The sequence below is a fragment of the Salvelinus fontinalis genome, chromosome 21, assembly GCF_029448725.1.
Source record: "Salvelinus fontinalis isolate EN_2023a chromosome 21, ASM2944872v1, whole genome shotgun sequence".
Lineage (NCBI taxonomy): Eukaryota > Metazoa > Chordata > Actinopteri > Salmoniformes > Salmonidae > Salvelinus > Salvelinus fontinalis.
In genome coordinates, this window is record NC_074685.1 from 5002777 (window position 1) to 5020561 (window position 17785).

The 17785-nt window shown below is 48.6% G+C and overlaps 1 protein-coding gene across 1 annotated transcript in view; it reads left to right on the forward strand.

Annotated features, from left to right (window-relative positions):
* The window catches only part of LOC129818067 (thymic stromal cotransporter homolog), a 38036-nt gene extending 22343 nt beyond the window's left edge, over positions 1–15693 (forward strand). Inside the window, exons 5-6 of the mRNA XM_055873612.1 lie at positions 13660–13816; positions 14640–15693. Coding sequence (XP_055729587.1) covers positions 13660–13816; positions 14640–14697 — 215 coding nt within the window. The 3' untranslated portion in view covers positions 14698–15693. The remainder of the gene's footprint in view (positions 1–13659; positions 13817–14639) is intronic.
* The last annotated feature ends 2092 nt before the right edge of the window (positions 15694–17785 follow it).

The window sequence follows — 17785 nt, forward strand, 5'->3', positions numbered from 1 at the left end:
CCCCGTCTCTAGTTCTACAACCCCCGTCTCTAGTTCTACAACCCCCGTCTCTAGTTCTACAACCCCCGTCTCTAGTTCTACAACCCCCGTCTCTAGTTCTACAACCCCCGTCTCTAGTTCTACAACCCCCGTCTCTAGTTCTACAACCCCCGTCTCTAGTTCTACAACCCCCGTCTCTAGTTCTACAACCCCCGTCTCTAGTTCTACAACCCCCGTCTCTAGTTCTACAACCCCCGTCTCTAGTTCTACAACCCCCGTCTCTAGTTCTACAACCCCCGTCTCTAGTTCTACAACCCCCGTCTCTAGTTCTACAACCCCCGTCTCTAGTTCTACAACCCCCGTCTCTAGTTCTACAACCCCCGTCTCTAGTTCTACAACCCCCGTCTCTAGTTCTACAACCCCCGTCTCTAGTTGTACAACCCCCGTCTCTAGTTCTACAACCCCCGTCTCTAGTTCTACAACCCCCGTCTCTAGTTCTACAACCCCCGTCTCTAGTTCTACAACCCCCGTCTCTAGTTCTACAGCCCCCGTCTCTAGTTCTACAGCCCCCGTCTCTAGTTCTACAGCCCCCGTCTCTAGTTCTACAGCCCCCGTCTCTAGTTCTACAGCCCCCGTCTCTAGTTCTACAGCCCCCGTCTCTAGTTCTACAGCCCCCGTCTCTAGTTCTACAGCCCCCGTCTCTAGTTCTACAGCCCCCGTCTCTAGTTCTACCGCCCCCGTCTCTAGTTCTACCGCCCCCGTCTCTAGTTCTACCGCCCCCGTCTCTAGTTCTACCGCCCCCGTCTCTAGTTCTACCGCCCCCGTCTCTAGTTCTACCGCCCCCGTCTCTAGTTCTACAGCCCCCGTCTCTAGTTCTACAGCCCCCGTCTCTAGTTCTACAGCCCCCGTCTCTAGTTCTACAGCCCCCGTCTCTAGTTCTACAGCCCCCGTCTCTAGTTCTACAGCCCCCGTCTCTAGTTCTACAGCCCCCGTCTCTAGTTCTACAGCCCCCGTCTCTAGTTCTACAGCCCCCGTCTCTAGTTCTACAGCCCCCGTCTCTAGTTCTACAGCCCCCGTCTCTAGGTCTACAGCCCCCGTCTCTAGGTCTACAGCCCCCGTCTCTAGGTCTACAGCCCCCGTCTCTAGGTCTACAGCCCCCGTCTCTAGGTCTACAGCCCCCGTCTCTAGGTCTACAGCCCCCGTCTCTAGGTCTACAGCCCCCGTCTCTAGGTCTACAGCCCCCGTCTCTAGGTCTACAGCCCCCGTCTCTAGGTCTACAGCCCCCGTCTCTAGGTCTACAGCCCCCGTCTCTAGGTCTACAGCCCCCGTCTCTAGTTCTACAGCCCCCGTCTCTAGTACTACCACCCCCGTCTCTAGTACTACCACCCCCGTCTCTAGTTCTACCACCCCCGTCTCTAGTTCTACCACCCCCGTCTCTAGTTCTACCACCCCCGTCTCTAGTTCTACAACCCCCGTCTCTAGTTCTACAACCCCCGTCTCTAGTTCTACAACCCCCGTCTCTAGTTCTACAACCCCCGTCTCTAGTTCTACAACCCCCGTCTCTAGTTCTACAACCCCCGTCTCTAGTTCTACAACCCCCGTCTCTAGTTCTACAACCCCCGTCTCTAGTTCTACAACCCCCGTCTCTAGTTCTACAACCCCCGTCTCTAGTTCTACAACCCCCGTCTCTAGTTCTAGCACCCGTCTCTAGTTCTACAGCCCCCGTCTCTAGTTCTACAGCCCCCGTCTCTAGTTCTACAGCCCCCGTCTCTAGTTCTACAGCCCCCGTCTCTAGTTCTACAGCCCCCGTCTCTAGTTCTACAGCCCCCGTCTCTAGTTCTACAGCCCCCGTCTCTAGTTCTATAGCCCCCGTCTCTAGTTCTACAGCCCCCGTCTCTAGTTCTACAGCCCCCGTCTCTAGTTCTACAGCCCCCGTCTCTAGTTCTACAGCCCCCGTCTCTAGTTCTACAGCCCCCGTCTCTAGTACTACCACCCCCGTCTCTAGTACTACCACCCCCGTCTCTACCACCCCCGTCTCTAGTTCTACCACCCCCGTCTCTAGTTCTACCACCCCCGTCTCTAGTTCTACCACCCCCGTCTCTAGTTCTACCACCCCCGTCTCTAGTTCTACCACCCCCGTCTCTAGTTCTACCACCCCCGTCTCTAGTTCTACAACCCCCGTCTCTAGTTCTACAACCCCCGTCTCTAGTTCTACAACCCCCGTCTCTAGTTCTACAACCCCCGTCTCTAGTTCTACAACCCCCGTCTCTAGTTCTACAACCCCCGTCTCTAGTTCTACAACCCCCGTCTCTAGTTCTACAACCCCCGTCTCTAGTTCTACAACCCCCGTCTCTAGTTCTACAACCCCCGTCTCTAGTTCTACAACCCCCGTCTCTAGTTCTACAACCACTGTCTATAAAAATCATTAGGTTATATTAAGGTCATGTTAGGGTGAAATCAGTAGGGTACATTAGGGTGAAATCAGTATTAGGGTATAATAGGGTGAAATCAGTATTAGGGTCATGATAGGGTGAAATCAGTAGGGTATATTAGGGTGAAATCAGGAGGGTATATTAGGGTGAAATCTGGAGGGTATATTAGGGTGAAATCTGGAGGGTATATTAGGGTGAAATCTGGAGGGTATATTAGGGTGAAATCTGGAGGGTATATTAGGGTGAAATCTGGAGGGTACATTAGGGTGAAATCTGGAGGGTACATTAGGGTGAAATCTGGAGGGTACATTAGGGTGAAATCTGGAGGGTATATTAGGGTGAAATCTGGAGGGTATATTAGGGTGAAATCTGGAGGGTATATTAGGGTGAAATCTGGAGGGTATATTAGGGTGAAATCTGGAGGGTATATTAGGGTGAAATCTGGAGGGTATATTAGGGTGAAATCAGTAGGGTACATTAGGGTGAAATCAGTATTAGGGTATAATAGGGTGAAATCAGTATTAGGGTCATGATAGGGTGAAATCAGTAGGGTATATTAGGGTGAAATCAGTAGGGTATATTAGGGTCATGTTAGTAGTTATTATTAGCTAGTCAGTCAGGTGTGGTCAGGAGGGATTGTGTGTCTCTAAAGGGTATAGTCAATGACGGACTGGCCATCTGGTGTACCGGGATTTTTCCCAGGGGGCCGTTTGACAAATGGCGTCCGGTGCAACGCAAAATATAAATAACCCCAGCCCCCGCTAAAATATAAATAACCCCAGCCCCCGCTAAAATATAAATAACCCCAGCCCCCGCTAAAATAAAAATAACCCCAGCCCCCGCTAAAATAAAAATAACCCCAGCCCACGCTAAAATAAAAATAACCCCAGCCCCCGCTAAAATAAAAATAACCCCAGCCCCCGCTAAAATAAAAATAACCAACTGCCGTGTGTCTGTGACTGGCCCAGGCGAGTGGGCTGCCGGCCCTCTGCCACTGCGGTTGGGTAACACATCTATCAGCCTCTCTCTCCCAGCCAATTACTTTTGGTCCAGTCCATTCTAACATTATTACCCAGGATGCATAGCGGAGCGGATGGACAAACAAAGAGAAAAAACATGAAGGTGGTGCTGAAGAGCGAAGAGAGAAGAAGAGGTTGAAGAGGTTGTTTTAAAATAACAAATTATTCATTTGGAATCTCAGATTAGTTTGTCTGAAGGCACTGGCAGCAGAGAGGAGAGAGAGCAACCTCTTGTTGAGCCCAGCGATACCAGTTCAACTGTTAGTCAAGGTTTGACAGCTGAAGCGGTAAGACAGAAGACAATAAGGTGAAGATAAACAAAGTTTGGGTTTGTCTAGCTGGCGATTTAGCGATATCGGGTGCCTTTTGTTGAAACAAGAGCTCGTCAATGTCACTTTTCGTGAACCGACCAATCACAGCCTGGATGGGAAGAGATATTTAAAAAAAAAAGTTGACATGCTACAGCAAACGTTGGAAACGTTGAACGCATGACTGGTTCTGATTATTGACAAGTTAGTACTTAGCATTAACAAACTAGAGACTAACCACCAATGGAGACCATTTTTTCTTGCAGGAATTCATGACGGAACAAAACCTACAAATATTATAAATGTTGGTTGTGTATTTCTTAAAATGCTGTATTGTCCAATTGGAATTAATATTATACCAGTGGTACAGCTGACGTTGGAAGTTTACATACACCTTAGCCAAATACTTAAAGTCAGCTTTTCACAATTCCTGACATTTTAATCCTAGTAAAAATGCCCTGTTTTAGGTCAGTTAGGATCACCACTTTATTTTAAGAATGTCAAATGTCAGAATAATAGTAGAGAGAATGATTTATTTCAGCTTTTATTTCTTTCATCACGGTGGGTCAGAAGTTTACATACACTCAATTAGTATTTGGTTGCATTGCCTTTTAATTGTTTAATTTGGGGCAAACATTTCGGATAGCCTTCATGTTGTGAAGGCTACCACAATAAGTTGGGTGAATTTTGGCCCATTCCTCCTGACAGAGCTGGTGTAACTGAGTCAGGTTTGTAGGCCTCCTTGCTTTTTCAGTTCTGTCCACAAAATGTTCTATGGGATTGAGGTCAGGGCTTTGTGATGGCCACTCCAATACCTTGACTTTGTTGTCCTTAAGCCATTTTGCCACAACTTAGGGAAGTCTACTTGGGATCATTGTCCATTTGGAAGACCCATTTGCGACCAAGCTTTAACTTCCTGACTGATGTCTTGAGATGTTGCTTCAATATATCCACATAATTTTCCTACCTCATGATGCCATCTATTTTGTGAAGTGCACCAGTCCCTCCTGCAGCAAAGCACCCCCACAACATGATGCTGCCACCCCCGTGCTTCACGGTTGGGATGGTGTTCTTCGGCTTGCAAGCGTCCCCGTTTTTCCTCCAAACATAACGATGGTCATTATGGCCAAACAGTTCTATTTTTGTTTCATCAGACCAGAGGACATTTCTCCAAAAAGTACGATCTTTGTCCCCATGTGAAGTTGCAAACGGTAGTCTGGCTTTTTATGGCGGTTTTAGAGCAGTGGCTTCTTCCTTGCTGAGCGGCCTTTCAGGTTATGTTGATATAGGACTCGTTTTACTGTGGATATAGATACTGTTGTACCTGTTTCCTCCAACATCTTCACAAGGTCCTTTGCTGTTGTTCTGCGATTGATTTGCACTTTTCTCACCAAAGTACGTTCATCTCTAGGAGACAGAACGCGTCTCCTTCCTGAGCGTTATGACGGCTGCGTGGTCCCATGGTGTTTATACTTGCGTACTATTGTTTGTACAGATGAACATGGTACCTTCAGGCGTTTGAAAATTGCTCCCAAGGATGAACCAGACTTGTGGAGGTCTACAATTTTTTTTTTTCTGAAGCAGCTTGTACGCTAGAAGACAGCAGTGACCATGTTACCATGGCAACTTTCTAGAGATGATCATTCTGCTGGGAAAGTACGACGTGTACGACCTCACTGCCTGCATAGAGTAAAGCAACACACTGAGTCCTGGTCAAGAAGGGGCAGAGGCTCTATTTCCAAACGCCTAAAGGTACCACGTTCTGTTGGATGGTGCTAATGACGTTATTGATCTTTGATCAGAGAGAGTCTAATCACTCTGATCAAAGATCAATAACGTCATTAGCACCATCCAATACACAATGCAGGCCACCATAGCAAGTGAAATCCAGGAAGCTGGCATGTTTTCAGTCCAGATTGACGCTACGCAGGACATCACGACACAAGATCAATACTCTGTCATAGTCAGGTATGTGACGAACGTCGTCCATGAGAGGCTTCAGCAAGTCCACTGATGGAGCCTCCAGTATGCAAGGCCAGTATAAAGGCTTCTCTGCCGTGCAAAGTCCACCAATCAAGTGCTTGTGTGGTGCTATGCACAGGATTTGAAGAATTCCCAACCAGGACTATGGAGGATCAATGGACCTGAGGGAAATGAAGACGAGGTGGAGATGGTGAATAAGAGCTGTTCATCTTGCGAGGACTGTCAAATAAAATGTATTTATATAGCCCTTCTTACATCAGCTGATATCTCAAAGTGCTGTACAGAAACTCAGCCTCAAACCCCAAACAGCAAGCAATGCAGGTGTAGAAGCACGGTGGCTAGAAAAAACTCCCTAGGAAGGCAGGAACCTAGGAAGAAACCTAGAGAGGAACCAGGCTATGAGGGGTGGCCAGTCCTCTTCTGGCTGTGCCGGGTGGAGATTATAACAGAACATGGCCAAGATGTTCAAATGTTCATAAATGACCAGCAGGGTCAAATAATAATAATCACAGTGGTTGTCGAGGGTGCAACAAGTCAGCACCTCAGGAGTAAATGTCAGTTGGCTTTTCATAGCCGATCATTGAGAGTATCTCTACAACTCCTGCTGTCTCTAGAGAGTTGAAAACAGCAGGTCTGGGACAGGTAGCACGTCCGGTGAACAGGTCAGGGTTCCATAGCCGCAGGCAGAACAGTTGAAACTGGTTTGGTCAAAATGTCCAGGGGCGTGTTTCCTTCCCAGTCTGTCCCTGGGTGTAGTTAGTATTAGCTTGTCAGTCAGGTGTGGTCAGGGACGTGTTCCCAGTCTGTCCCTGGGTGTAGTTAGTATTAGCTTGTCAGTCAGGTATGGTCAGGGACGTGTTTCATTCCCAGTCTGTCCCTGGGTGTAGTTAGTATTAGCTTGTCAGTCAGGTGTGGCCAGGGACGTGTTTCCAGTCTGTCCCTGGGTGTAGTTAGTATTAGCTTGTCAGTCAGGTGTGGTCAGGGACGTGTTTCCAGTCTGTCCCTGGGTGTAGTTAGTATTAGCTTGTCAGTCAGGTGTGGCCAGGGATGTGTTTCATTCCCAGTCTGTCCCTGGGTGTAGTTAGTATTAGCTTGTCAGTCAGGTGTGGTCAGGGACGTGTTTCCAGTCTGTCCCTGGGTGTAGTTAGTATTAGCTTGTCAGTCAGGTGTGGTCAGGGACGTGTTTCCAGTCTGTCCCTGGGTGTAGTTAGTATTAGCTTGTCAGTCAGGTGTGGTCAGGGACGTGTTTCATTCCCAGTCTGTCCCTGGGTGTAGTTAGTATTAGCTTGACAGTCAGGTGTGGCCAGGGACGTGTTCCCAGTCTGTCCCTGGGTGTAGTTAGTATTAGCTTGTCAGTCAGGTGTGGTCAGGGACGTGTTTCCAGTCTGTCCCTGGGTGTAGTTAGTATTAGCTTGTCAGTCAGGTGTGGTCAGGGACGTGTTCCCAGTCTGTCCCTGGGTGTAGTTAGTATTAGCTTGTCAGTCAGGTGTGGCCAGGGACGTGTTTCCAGTCTGTCCCTGGGTGTAGTTAGTATTAGCTTGTCAGTCAGGTGTGGTCAGGGACGTGTTTCCAGTCTGTCCCTGGGTGTAGTTAGTATTAGCTTGACAGTCAGGTGTGGTCAGGGACGTGTTCCCAGTCTGTCCCTGGGTGTAGTTAGTATTAGCTTGTCAGTCAGGTGTGGTCAGGGACGTGTTTCCAGTCTGTCCCTGGGTGTAGTTAGTATTAGCTTGTCAGTCAGGTGTGGTCAGGGACGTGTTCCCAGTCTGTCCCTGGGTGTAGTTAGTATTAGCTTGTCAGTCAGGTGTGGTCAGGGACGTGTTTCCAGTCTGTCCCTGGGTGTAGTTAGTATTAGCTTGTCAGTCAGGTGTGGTCAGGGACGTGTTCCCAGTCTGTCCCTGGGTGTAGTTAGTATTAGCTTGTCAGTCAGGTGTGGTCAGGGACGTGTTTCCAGTCTGTCCCTGGGTGTAGTTAGTATTAGCTTGTCAGTCAGGTGTGGTCAGGGGCGTGTTCCCAGTCTGTCCCTGGGTGTAGTTAGTATTAGCTTGTCAGTCAGGTGTGGTCAGGGACGTGTTCCCAGTCTGTCCCTGGGTGTAGTTAGTATTAGCTTGTCAGTCAGGTGTGGTCAGGGACGTGTTTCCAGTCTGTCCCTGGGTGTAGTTAGTATTAGCTTGTCAGTCAGGTGTGGTCAGGGACGTGTTCCCAGTCTGTCCCTGGGTGTAGTTAGTATTAGCTTGTCAGTCAGGTGTGGCCAGGGACGTGTTCCCAGTCTGTCCCTGGGTGTAGTTAGTATTAGCTTGTCAGTCAGGTGTGGCCAGGGACGTGTTTCATTTCCAGTCTGTCCCTGGGTGTAGTTAGTATTAGCTTGTCAGTCAGGTGTGGTCAGGGGCGTGTTTCATTCCCAGTCTGTCCCTGGGTGTAGTTAGTATTAGCTTGTCAGTCAGGTGTGGTCAGGGACGTGTTTCATTCCCAGTCTGTCCCTGGGTGTAGTTAGTATTAGCTTGTCAGTCAGGTGTGGTCAGGGACGTGTTTCCAGTCTGTCCCTGGGTGTAGTTAGTATTAGCTTGTCAGTCAGGTGTGGTCAGGGACGTGTTTCCAGTCTGTCCCTGGGTGTAGTTAGTATTAGCTTGTCAGTCAGGTGTGGTCAGGGACGTGTTCCCAGTCTGTCCCTGGGTGTAGTTAGTATTAGCTTGTCAGTCAGGTGTGGTCAGGGGCGTGTTCCCAGTCTGTCCCTGGGTGTAGTTAGTATTAGCTTGTCAGTCAGGTGTGGTCAGGGACGTGTTTCCAGTCTGTCCCTGGGTGTAGTTAGTATTAGCTTGTCAGTCAGGTGTGGTCAGGGACGCGTTCCCAGTCTGTCCCTGGGTGTAGTTAGTATTAGCTTGTCAGTCAGGTGTGGTCAGGGACGTGTTTCCAGTCTGTCCCTGGGTGTAGTTAGTATTAGCTTGTCAGTCAGGTGTGGTCAGGGACGTGTTTCCAGTCTGTCCCTGGGTGTAGTTAGTATTAGCTTGTCAGTCAGGTGTGGTCAGGGACGTGTTTCATTCCCAGTCTGTCCCTGGGTGTAGTTAGTATTAGCTTGTCAGTCAGGTGTGGTCAGGGACGTGTTTCATTCCCAGTCTGTCCCTGGGTGTAGTTAGTATTAGCTTGACAGTCAGGTGTGGCCAGGGACGTGTTCCCAGTCTGTCCCTGGGTGTAGTTAGTATTAGCTTGTCAGTCAGGTGTGGTCAGGGACGTGTTCCCAGTCTGTCCCTGGGTGTAGTTAGTATTAGCTTGTCAGTCAGGTGTGGTCAGGGACGTGTTTCCAGTCTGTCCCTGGGTGTAGTTAGTATTAGCTTGTCAGTCAGGTGTGGCCAGGGACGTGTTTCCAGTCTGTCCCTGGGTGTAGTTAGTATTAGCTTGTCAGTCAGGTGTGGTCAGGGACGTGTTCCCAGTCTGTCCCTGGGTGTAGTTAGTATTAGCTTGTCAGTCAGGTGTGGTCAGGGACGTGTTTCCAGTCTGTCCCTGGGTGTAGTTAGTATTAGCTTGACAGTCAGGTGTGGTCAGGGACGTGTTTCCAGTCTGTCCCTGGGTGTAGTTAGTATTAGCTTGTCAGTCAGGTGTGGTCAGGGGCGTGTTCCCAGTCTGTCCCTGGGTGTAGTTAGTATTAGCTTGTCAGTCAGGTGTGGTCAGGGACGTGTTCCCAGTCTGTCCCTGGGTGTAGTTAGTATTAGCTTGTCAGTCAGGTGTGGTCAGGGACGTGTTTCCAGTCTGTCCCTGGGTGTAGTTAGTATTAGCTTGTCAGTCAGGTGTGGTCAGGGACGTGTTCCCAGTCTGTCCCTGGGTGTAGTTAGTATTAGCTTGTCAGTCAGGTGTGGTCAGGGACGTGTTCCCAGTCTGTCCCTGGGTGTAGTTAGTATTAGCTTGTCAGTCAGGTGTGGTCAGGGACGTGTTTCCAGTCTGTCCCTGGGTGTAGTTAGTATTAGCTTGTCAGTCAGGTGTGGTCAGGGACGTGTTCCCAGTCTGTCCCTGGGTGTAGTTAGTATTAGCTTGTCAGTCAGGTGTGGCCAGGGACGTGTTCCCAGTCTGTCCCTGGGTGTAGTTAGTATTAGCTTGTCAGTCAGGTGTGGCCAGGGACGTGTTTCATTTCCAGTCTGTCCCTGGGTGTAGTTAGTATTAGCTTGTCAGTCAGGTGTGGTCAGGGGCGTGTTTCATTCCCAGTCTGTCCCTGGGTGTAGTTAGTATTAGCTTGTCAGTCAGGTGTGGTCAGGGACGTGTTTCATTCCCAGTCTGTCCCTGGGTGTAGTTAGTATTAGCTTGTCAGTCAGGTGTGGTCAGGGACGTGTTTCCAGTCTGTCCCTGGGTGTAGTTAGTATTAGCTTGTCAGTCAGGTGTGGTCAGGGACGTGTTTCCAGTCTGTCCCTGGGTGTAGTTAGTATTAGCTTGTCAGTCAGGTGTGGTCAGGTACGTGTTTCCAGTCTGTCCCTGGGTGTAGTTAGTATTAGCTTGTCAGTCAGGTGTGGTCAGGGACGCGTTCCCAGTCTGTCCCTGGGTGTAGTTAGTATTAGCTTGTCAGTCAGGTGTGGTCAGGGACGTGTTTCCAGTCTGTCCCTGGGTGTAGTTAGTATTAGCTTGTCAGTCAGGTGTGGTCAGGGACGTGTTTCCAGTCTGTCCCTGGGTGTAGTTAGTATTAGCTTGTCAGTCAGGTGTGGTCAGGGACGTGTTTCATTCCCAGTCTGTCCCTGGGTGTAGTTAGTATTAGCTTGTCAGTCAGGTGTGGTCAGGGACGTGTTTCATTCCCAGTCTGTCCCTGGGTGTAGTTAGTATTAGCTTGACAGTCAGGTGTGGCCAGGGACGTGTTCCCAGTCTGTCCCTGGGTGTAGTTAGTATTAGCTTGTCAGTCAGGTGTGGTCAGGGACGTGTTCCCAGTCTGTCCCTGGGTGTAGTTAGTATTAGCTTGTCAGTCAGGTGTGGTCAGGGACGTGTTTCCAGTCTGTCCCTGGGTGTAGTTAGTATTAGCTTGTCAGTCAGGTGTGGCCAGGGACGTGTTTCCAGTCTGTCCCTGGGTGTAGTTAGTATTAGCTTGTCAGTCAGGTGTGGTCAGGGACGTGTTCCCAGTCTGTCCCTGGGTGTAGTTAGTATTAGCTTGTCAGTCAGGTGTGGTCAGGGACGTGTTTCCAGTCTGTCCCTGGGTGTAGTTAGTATTAGCTTGACAGTCAGGTGTGGTCAGGGACGTGTTTCCAGTCTGTCCCTGGGTGTAGTTAGTATTAGCTTGTCAGTCAGGTGTGGTCAGGGGCGTGTTCCCAGTCTGTCCCTGGGTGTAGTTAGTATTAGCTTGTCAGTCAGGTGTGGTCAGGGACGTGTTCCCAGTCTGTCCCTGGGTGTAGTTAGTATTAGCTTGTCAGTCAGGTGTGGTCAGGGACGTGTTTCCAGTCTGTCCCTGGGTGTAGTTAGTATTAGCTTGTCAGTCAGGTGTGGTCAGGGACGTGTTCCCAGTCTGTCCCTGGGTGTAGTTAGTATTAGCTTGTCAGTCAGGTGTGGTCAGGGACGTGTTCCCAGTCTGTCCCTGGGTGTAGTTAGTATTAGCTTGTCAGTCAGGTGTGGCCAGGGACGTGTTCCCAGTCTGTCCCTGGGTGTAGTTAGTATTAGCTTGTCAGTCAGGTATGGTCAGGGACGTGTTCCCAGTCTGTCCCTGGGTGTAGTTAGTATTAGCTTGTCAGTCAGGTGTGGTCAGGGACGTGTTCCCAGTCTGTCCCTGGGTGTAGTTAGTATTAGCTTGTCAGTCAGGTGTGGTCAGGGGCGTGTTTCATTCCCAGTCTGTCCCTGGGTGTAGTTAGTATTAGCTTGTCAGTCAGGTGTGGTCAGGGACGTGTTTCCAGTCTGTCCCTGGGTGTAGTTAGTATTAGCTTGACAGTCAGGTGTGGTCAGGGACGTGTTCCCAGTCTGTCCCTGGGTGTAGTTAGTAATTGCTTGTCAGTCAGGTGTGGTCAGGGATGTGTTCCCAGTCTGTCCCTGGGTGTAGTTAGTATTAGCTTGTCAGTCAGGTGTGGTCAGGGACGTGTTTCCAGTCTGTCCCTGGGTGTAGTTAGTATTAGCTTGTCAGTCAGGTGTGGTCAGGGATGTGTTCCCAGTCTGTCCCTGGGTGTAGTTAGTATTAGCTTGTCAGTCAGGTGTGGTCAGGGACGTGTTTCATTCCCAGTCTGTCCCTGGGTGTAGTTAGTATTAGCTTGTCAGTCAGGTGTGGCCAGGGACGTGTTTCATTCCCAGTCTGTCCCTGGGTGTAGTTAGTATTAGCTTGTCAGTCAGGTGTGGTCAGGGATGTGTTCCCAGTCTGTCCCTGGGTGTAGTTAGTATTAGCTTGTCAGTCAGGTGTGGTCAGGGATGTGTTCCCAGTCTGTCCCTGGGTGTAGTTAGTATTAGCTTGTCAGTCAGGTGTGGTCAGGGACATGTTCCCAGTCTGTCCCTGGGTGTAGTTAGTATTAGCTTGTCAGTCAGGTGTGGTCAGGGTGTATAGTGTGTCCCTAAACATCACATCCTTTATCTTCCTGACAGTCTGAGACTGGAAGTGAGACTGTATGCCACAGAACAAACAGGAAGCTCTGGCAAATGGCACCCTATTCCCTTCATAGTGCACTACAGACCCCTTCAGACCAGCAGGAGACCTTTAGGGCCCTATTCCCTTCATAGTGCACTACGAACCCCTTCACACCAGCAGGAGACCCTTAGTGATGCACCCTATTCCCTTCATAGTGCACTACGAACCCTTTCACACCAGCAGGAGACCTTTAGTGATGCACCCTATTCCCTTCATAGTGCACTACGAACCCCTTCACACCAGCAGGAGACCTTTAGTGAGGCACCCTATTCCCTTCATAGTGCACTACGAACCCCCTTCACACCAGCAGGAGACCTTTAGTGAGGCACCCTATTCCCTTCATAGTGCACTACGAACCCTTTCACACCAGCAGGAGACCCTTAGTGATGCACCCTATTCCCTTCATAGTGCACTACGAACCCTTTCACACCAGCAGGAGACCTTTAGTGATGCACCCTATTCCCTTCATAGTGCACTACGAACCCCTTCACACCAACAGGAGACCTTTAGAGAGGCACCCTATTCCCTTTATAGTGCACTACGAACCCCTTCACACCAGCAGGAGACCTTTAGTGATGCCCCCTATTCCCTTCATAGTGCACTACGAACCCCTTCACACCAGCAGGAGACCTTTAGGGAGGCCCCCTATTCCCTTCATAGTGCACTACGAACCCCTTCACACCAGCAGGAGACCTTTAGTGAGGCACCCTATTCCCTTCATAGTGCACTACGAACCCCTTCACACCAGCAGGAGACCTTTAGTGATGTACCTTTGTTGTCGCTAAGTAAATAACTATAGCAAAAGCTTTCGTTAGTATGTGGTTGAACCAGAACAGGCAATCTGTTGATTCTCTTCCCTGTTCTACCGTGACGTGGGTAAGAAGTTACGGCTACCGTAGCAAAGCAGACGAGTCAACCACCACCACCACCACAGCATGAATAGATTTACTTTCTGCCAACAACTTTACTCAACTGGAAACTATCTGACCAGCTAGTATATCCAGTACTGCTTCCTTTAAGGGCTCTATGTAGCGTTGCAGTGTGGTTGAAATGTAAAAGGCAGCATTAGCGGAGAGTACATTTACAGGTTAAATGACTGCATTCGTCAGCTCAATCAGAATTACCTTTAAAATGTAGGTTACGCAATCTGTAAGGCTTCAGCGATAGAGACTGAATAGATCCCTAATCATTTGAAAAAGGGAGCGCTACACTGATTTGGCAGAGAGAAAATAGTAAATGCCTTTCACCCATTGACATAATGCTTTCATCGGCTCCTCTCAGACCTACAGTGTGTGGAGTACCAGCTTCCTCTACTGACACTGGTAGGAAACTGCAGCAGACAGACGATGCTGACTGACATGTCTCTTCAACAGGGATCACCCTCATCTCACTGCAGCTGTCCTTTAAGATCGCCAGCCTGGCTTACACTCCCATCTACACCAAGGTTTACCAGGCTACGTTGGACTGGTTCCCTGGGTTCGTCTTCACCCTGTCCAGCATCTTCACCGTCCTGGCCACCATACCTGTCAGGTAAGATGTGACATCATCAGTCCTCACTACTATACCTGGTCAGGTAAGATATGACATCATCAGTCCTCATCACCATACCTGTCAGGTAAGATGTGACATCATCAGTCCTCACTACTATACCTGGTCAGGTAAGATATGACATCATCAGTCCTCATCACCATACCTGTCAGGTAAGATATGACATCATCAGTCCTCGCCACCATACCTGTCAGGTAAGATATGGCATCATCAGTCCTCGCCACCATTCCTGTCAGGTAAGATATGACATCATCAGTCCTCGCCACCATACCTGTCAGGTAAGATATGACATGATCAGTCCTCGCCACCCTACCTGTCAGGTAAGATATGACATCATCAGTCCTCGCCACCATTCCTGTCAGGTAAGATGTGACATCATCAGTCCTCACCACTATACCTGGTCAGGTAAGATATGACATCATCAGTCCTCACCACTATACCTGGTCAGGTAAGATATGACATCATCAGTCCTCGCCACCATACCTGTCAGGTACATAATATATATTAGTACATTCCATTTAGCAGACACTTTTATCCAAAGGAACGTACAGTCATGCGTACACACATTTTACATACGGGTGGTCCTCGGGAATCCAACCCGCTATCAGTCATGCGTACACACATTTTACATACGGGTGGTCCTCGGGAATCCAACCCGCTATCTTGGCATTACAAGCGCCCTGCTCTAGCAACTGAGCTCCAGAGGACATCATACCCCTAAGTAGAGTGTAAGTACAGGTGGTTGTTACACTGAATGGAGACACGGTAATAAGGGCCCTGTAATGTAACATCTCCTCTCCTCCAGCATGGTGGGCTGCAGAGCTGGCCGGGCTGACGGTTATGAAAGGATCCCGGGGGACTGAGGGCGGTGATGTCGTCGCGTCACCATGTCAGGCTACGAGACAATACTGGGGGGTACTGTGAATGTTGGTGGAAACCACACTATAACGAGCCTTGGATTGAATCCCAGCCTGAGACTGAGCCAATGGACATGAACTGACATGGTATTAATGAGAAGAGTGTTGACTGATCCACTGCCTACTACCCATGGCCTTAATATAGAATAATCATAGACTGGTCCACTGCCTACTACCCATGGCCTTAATATAGAATAATCATAGACTGGTCCACTGCCTACTACCCATGGCCTTAATATAGAATAATCATAGACTGGTCCACTGCCTACTACCCATGGCCTTAATATAGAATAATCATAGACTGGTCCACTGCCTATTACCCATGGCCTTAATATAGAATAATCATAGACTGGTCCACTGCCTACTACCCATGGCCTTAATATAGAATAATCATAGACTGGTCCACTGCCTACTACCCATGGCCTTAATATAGAATAATCATAGACTGGTCCACTGCCTACTACCCATGGCCTTAATATAGAATAATCATAGACTGGTCCACTGCCTACTACCCATGGCCTTAATATAGAATAATCATAGACTGATCCACTGCCTACTACCCATGGCCTTAATATAGAATAATCATAGACTAGTCCACTACCTACTACCCATGGCCTTAATATAGAATAATCATAGACTGATCCACTACCTATCCCATGGCCTTAATATAGAATAATCATAGACTGGTCCACTGCCTACTACCCATGGCCTTAATATAGAATAATCATAGACTGATCCACTGCCTACTACCCATGGCCTTAATATAGAATAATCATAGACTAGTCCACTACCTACTACCCATGGCCTTAATATAGAATAATCATAGACTGGTCCACTGCCTACTACCCATGGCCTTAATATAGAATAATCATAGACTGGTCCACTGCCTATTACCCATGGCCTTAATATAGAATAATCATAGACTGATCCACTACCTATCCCATGGCCTTAATATAGAATAATCATAGACTGGTCCACTGCCTACTACCCATGGCCTTAATATATAATGAATCCTCACTGTCACAAGCCGGCTCATAGCCTGTGACAAATGAGAGGACACGAACAACAGGTATAGGCCAATTCAAAAGTGTTCTTTATTATTAAACAAACTATGAACTTAAACTAAGAAATAGGAATGAGGTGTGGATGTATCATAATGTAAGGTGTATGTAAAGTGCATGGGTGCATGAATATGTGTGTGTGAACATGACTGAGTGAAACCTATGCAAAACTAAAAAGGAACAAACAAATCATGAGCATACCTGGAGGAGCAGAGAGGGAGCAAGCCAGGGAGAGGTGATTAGTAAGCAGTTTTATACCCTGAGCCCAGGTGGCTCCAATCACTTAACGACCCTCCTCTGCCTGCAGGAGGAACCGCCCCCTGCACTGCAGAGGAGGAGCCGTGACACCCCCCTCCTTAAAATGAGGGTCCCACCCTCAACCCAACTTCCTCCAACATATTCCAAATAATTCAAATTTCCCCAAAAACCAAATAAACAAAAAAAAAAACCAATCCCGGCTCCTAGCAGTAGCCCCGTGTCCCCCAGCCGACTGTCCGTCCCTCAAACTCGGCAGCCCTGGTACCTGGGGAGCAATTTAAGAGGAAAGAGGCACAGACAGCCCGTAGGGGTCAACAGAGAAAAGGTACAAGCTAGGTTAAAGGAGCACGGGACAGAGCATCAGCAATGATATTATCCTTACCCTTAATGTGCCTAATATCAAGGTTGAATGGTTGCAAGAACAAAGCCCAACGCATCAGGCGCTGGTTGGGGTTTTGCAGGGACCTCAGAAAAACCAGTGGGTTGTGGTCAGTGAACACAGTTAAAGGGGTCAAACCAGAACCAACATAGACCTCGAAGTGCTGTAAAGCCCAAATGAGACCTAAAGCCTCCTTTTCAATTACAGAATAGAATTTTCTGATACTTATTAAATTTTCGGGAGAAGAAACTGACTGGACACTCAACCTTGTCGTCATTCTCCTGGAGAAGCACAGCCCCAGCACCGATTTGACTGGCGTCTACCTTGTCGTCATTCTCCTGGAGAAGCACAGCCCCAGCACCGATTTGACTGGACACTCAACCTTGTCGTCATTCTCCTGAAGAAGCACAGCCCCAGCACCGATTTGACTGGACACTCAACCTTGTCGTCATTCTCCTGGAGAAGCACAGCCCCAGCACCGATTTGACTGGCGTCTACCTGCAATTTGAAAGGTTTCCCAAAATTTGGTGCTGCCAACACAGGTGCCAAACACAAAAGAGTCTTAACTGCATCAAATGCCTCTTGACACTGGGTGGACCAGATAAATTCAGCCTTGGCCTTCAACAGATTGGTCAGTGGGGACACTACTACCGAAAAGTTTTTACAAAAAGCACGGTAGTACCCCGCCATTCCCAGGAAGCGCATCAGTTCTTTCTTTGTAGAGGGCTGTGGGAACTGCCTCACAGCCTGAACCTTGGCTTCCACGGGACAGACAAATCCCTGACCCACAACCTTGCCTAGGTATGTGACTGTAGCTTTGGCAAACTCACATTTTGCCAAATCAATACCTGTGTCCAACATAGACTGCATCTCTGTTTCCAGTTTTAGTCTCTTCTCCTCAGACACACGATAAAATCTCTGTTTGATAGGCTTAGCATCTCCGATGTCTATATCATGTTCAATTAAGTGGGTTTGTGATGGAGTGTCAGAAAACAAAACAGGGTAGTTTCTAATAAGAGCTACCAATTCATCACGTTTCTCAGAGTCTAAATGATCTACCAAAACCCCAAGGTTTTGCAAAGTCTGGTAGTTTTTCAACCGTCCTTGTAAGACCTCATCTGAAACTTTAACTTCCTCTTCTCCCCCCTCCACCAAATTAAAGCCACAAGATGCAGGGACTGGGGCAGCAGTCAACACTGACCTCACTGCTGGAGTGCCTTCAACTTTGCTTAGATCACGGGAGTGATAACATTTTAACAGGTTCACATGGCATAATTTAGAGGACTTCCTATGACTAGGGGTTTCAATAAGATAGTTCAAATCTGACACTTTACGC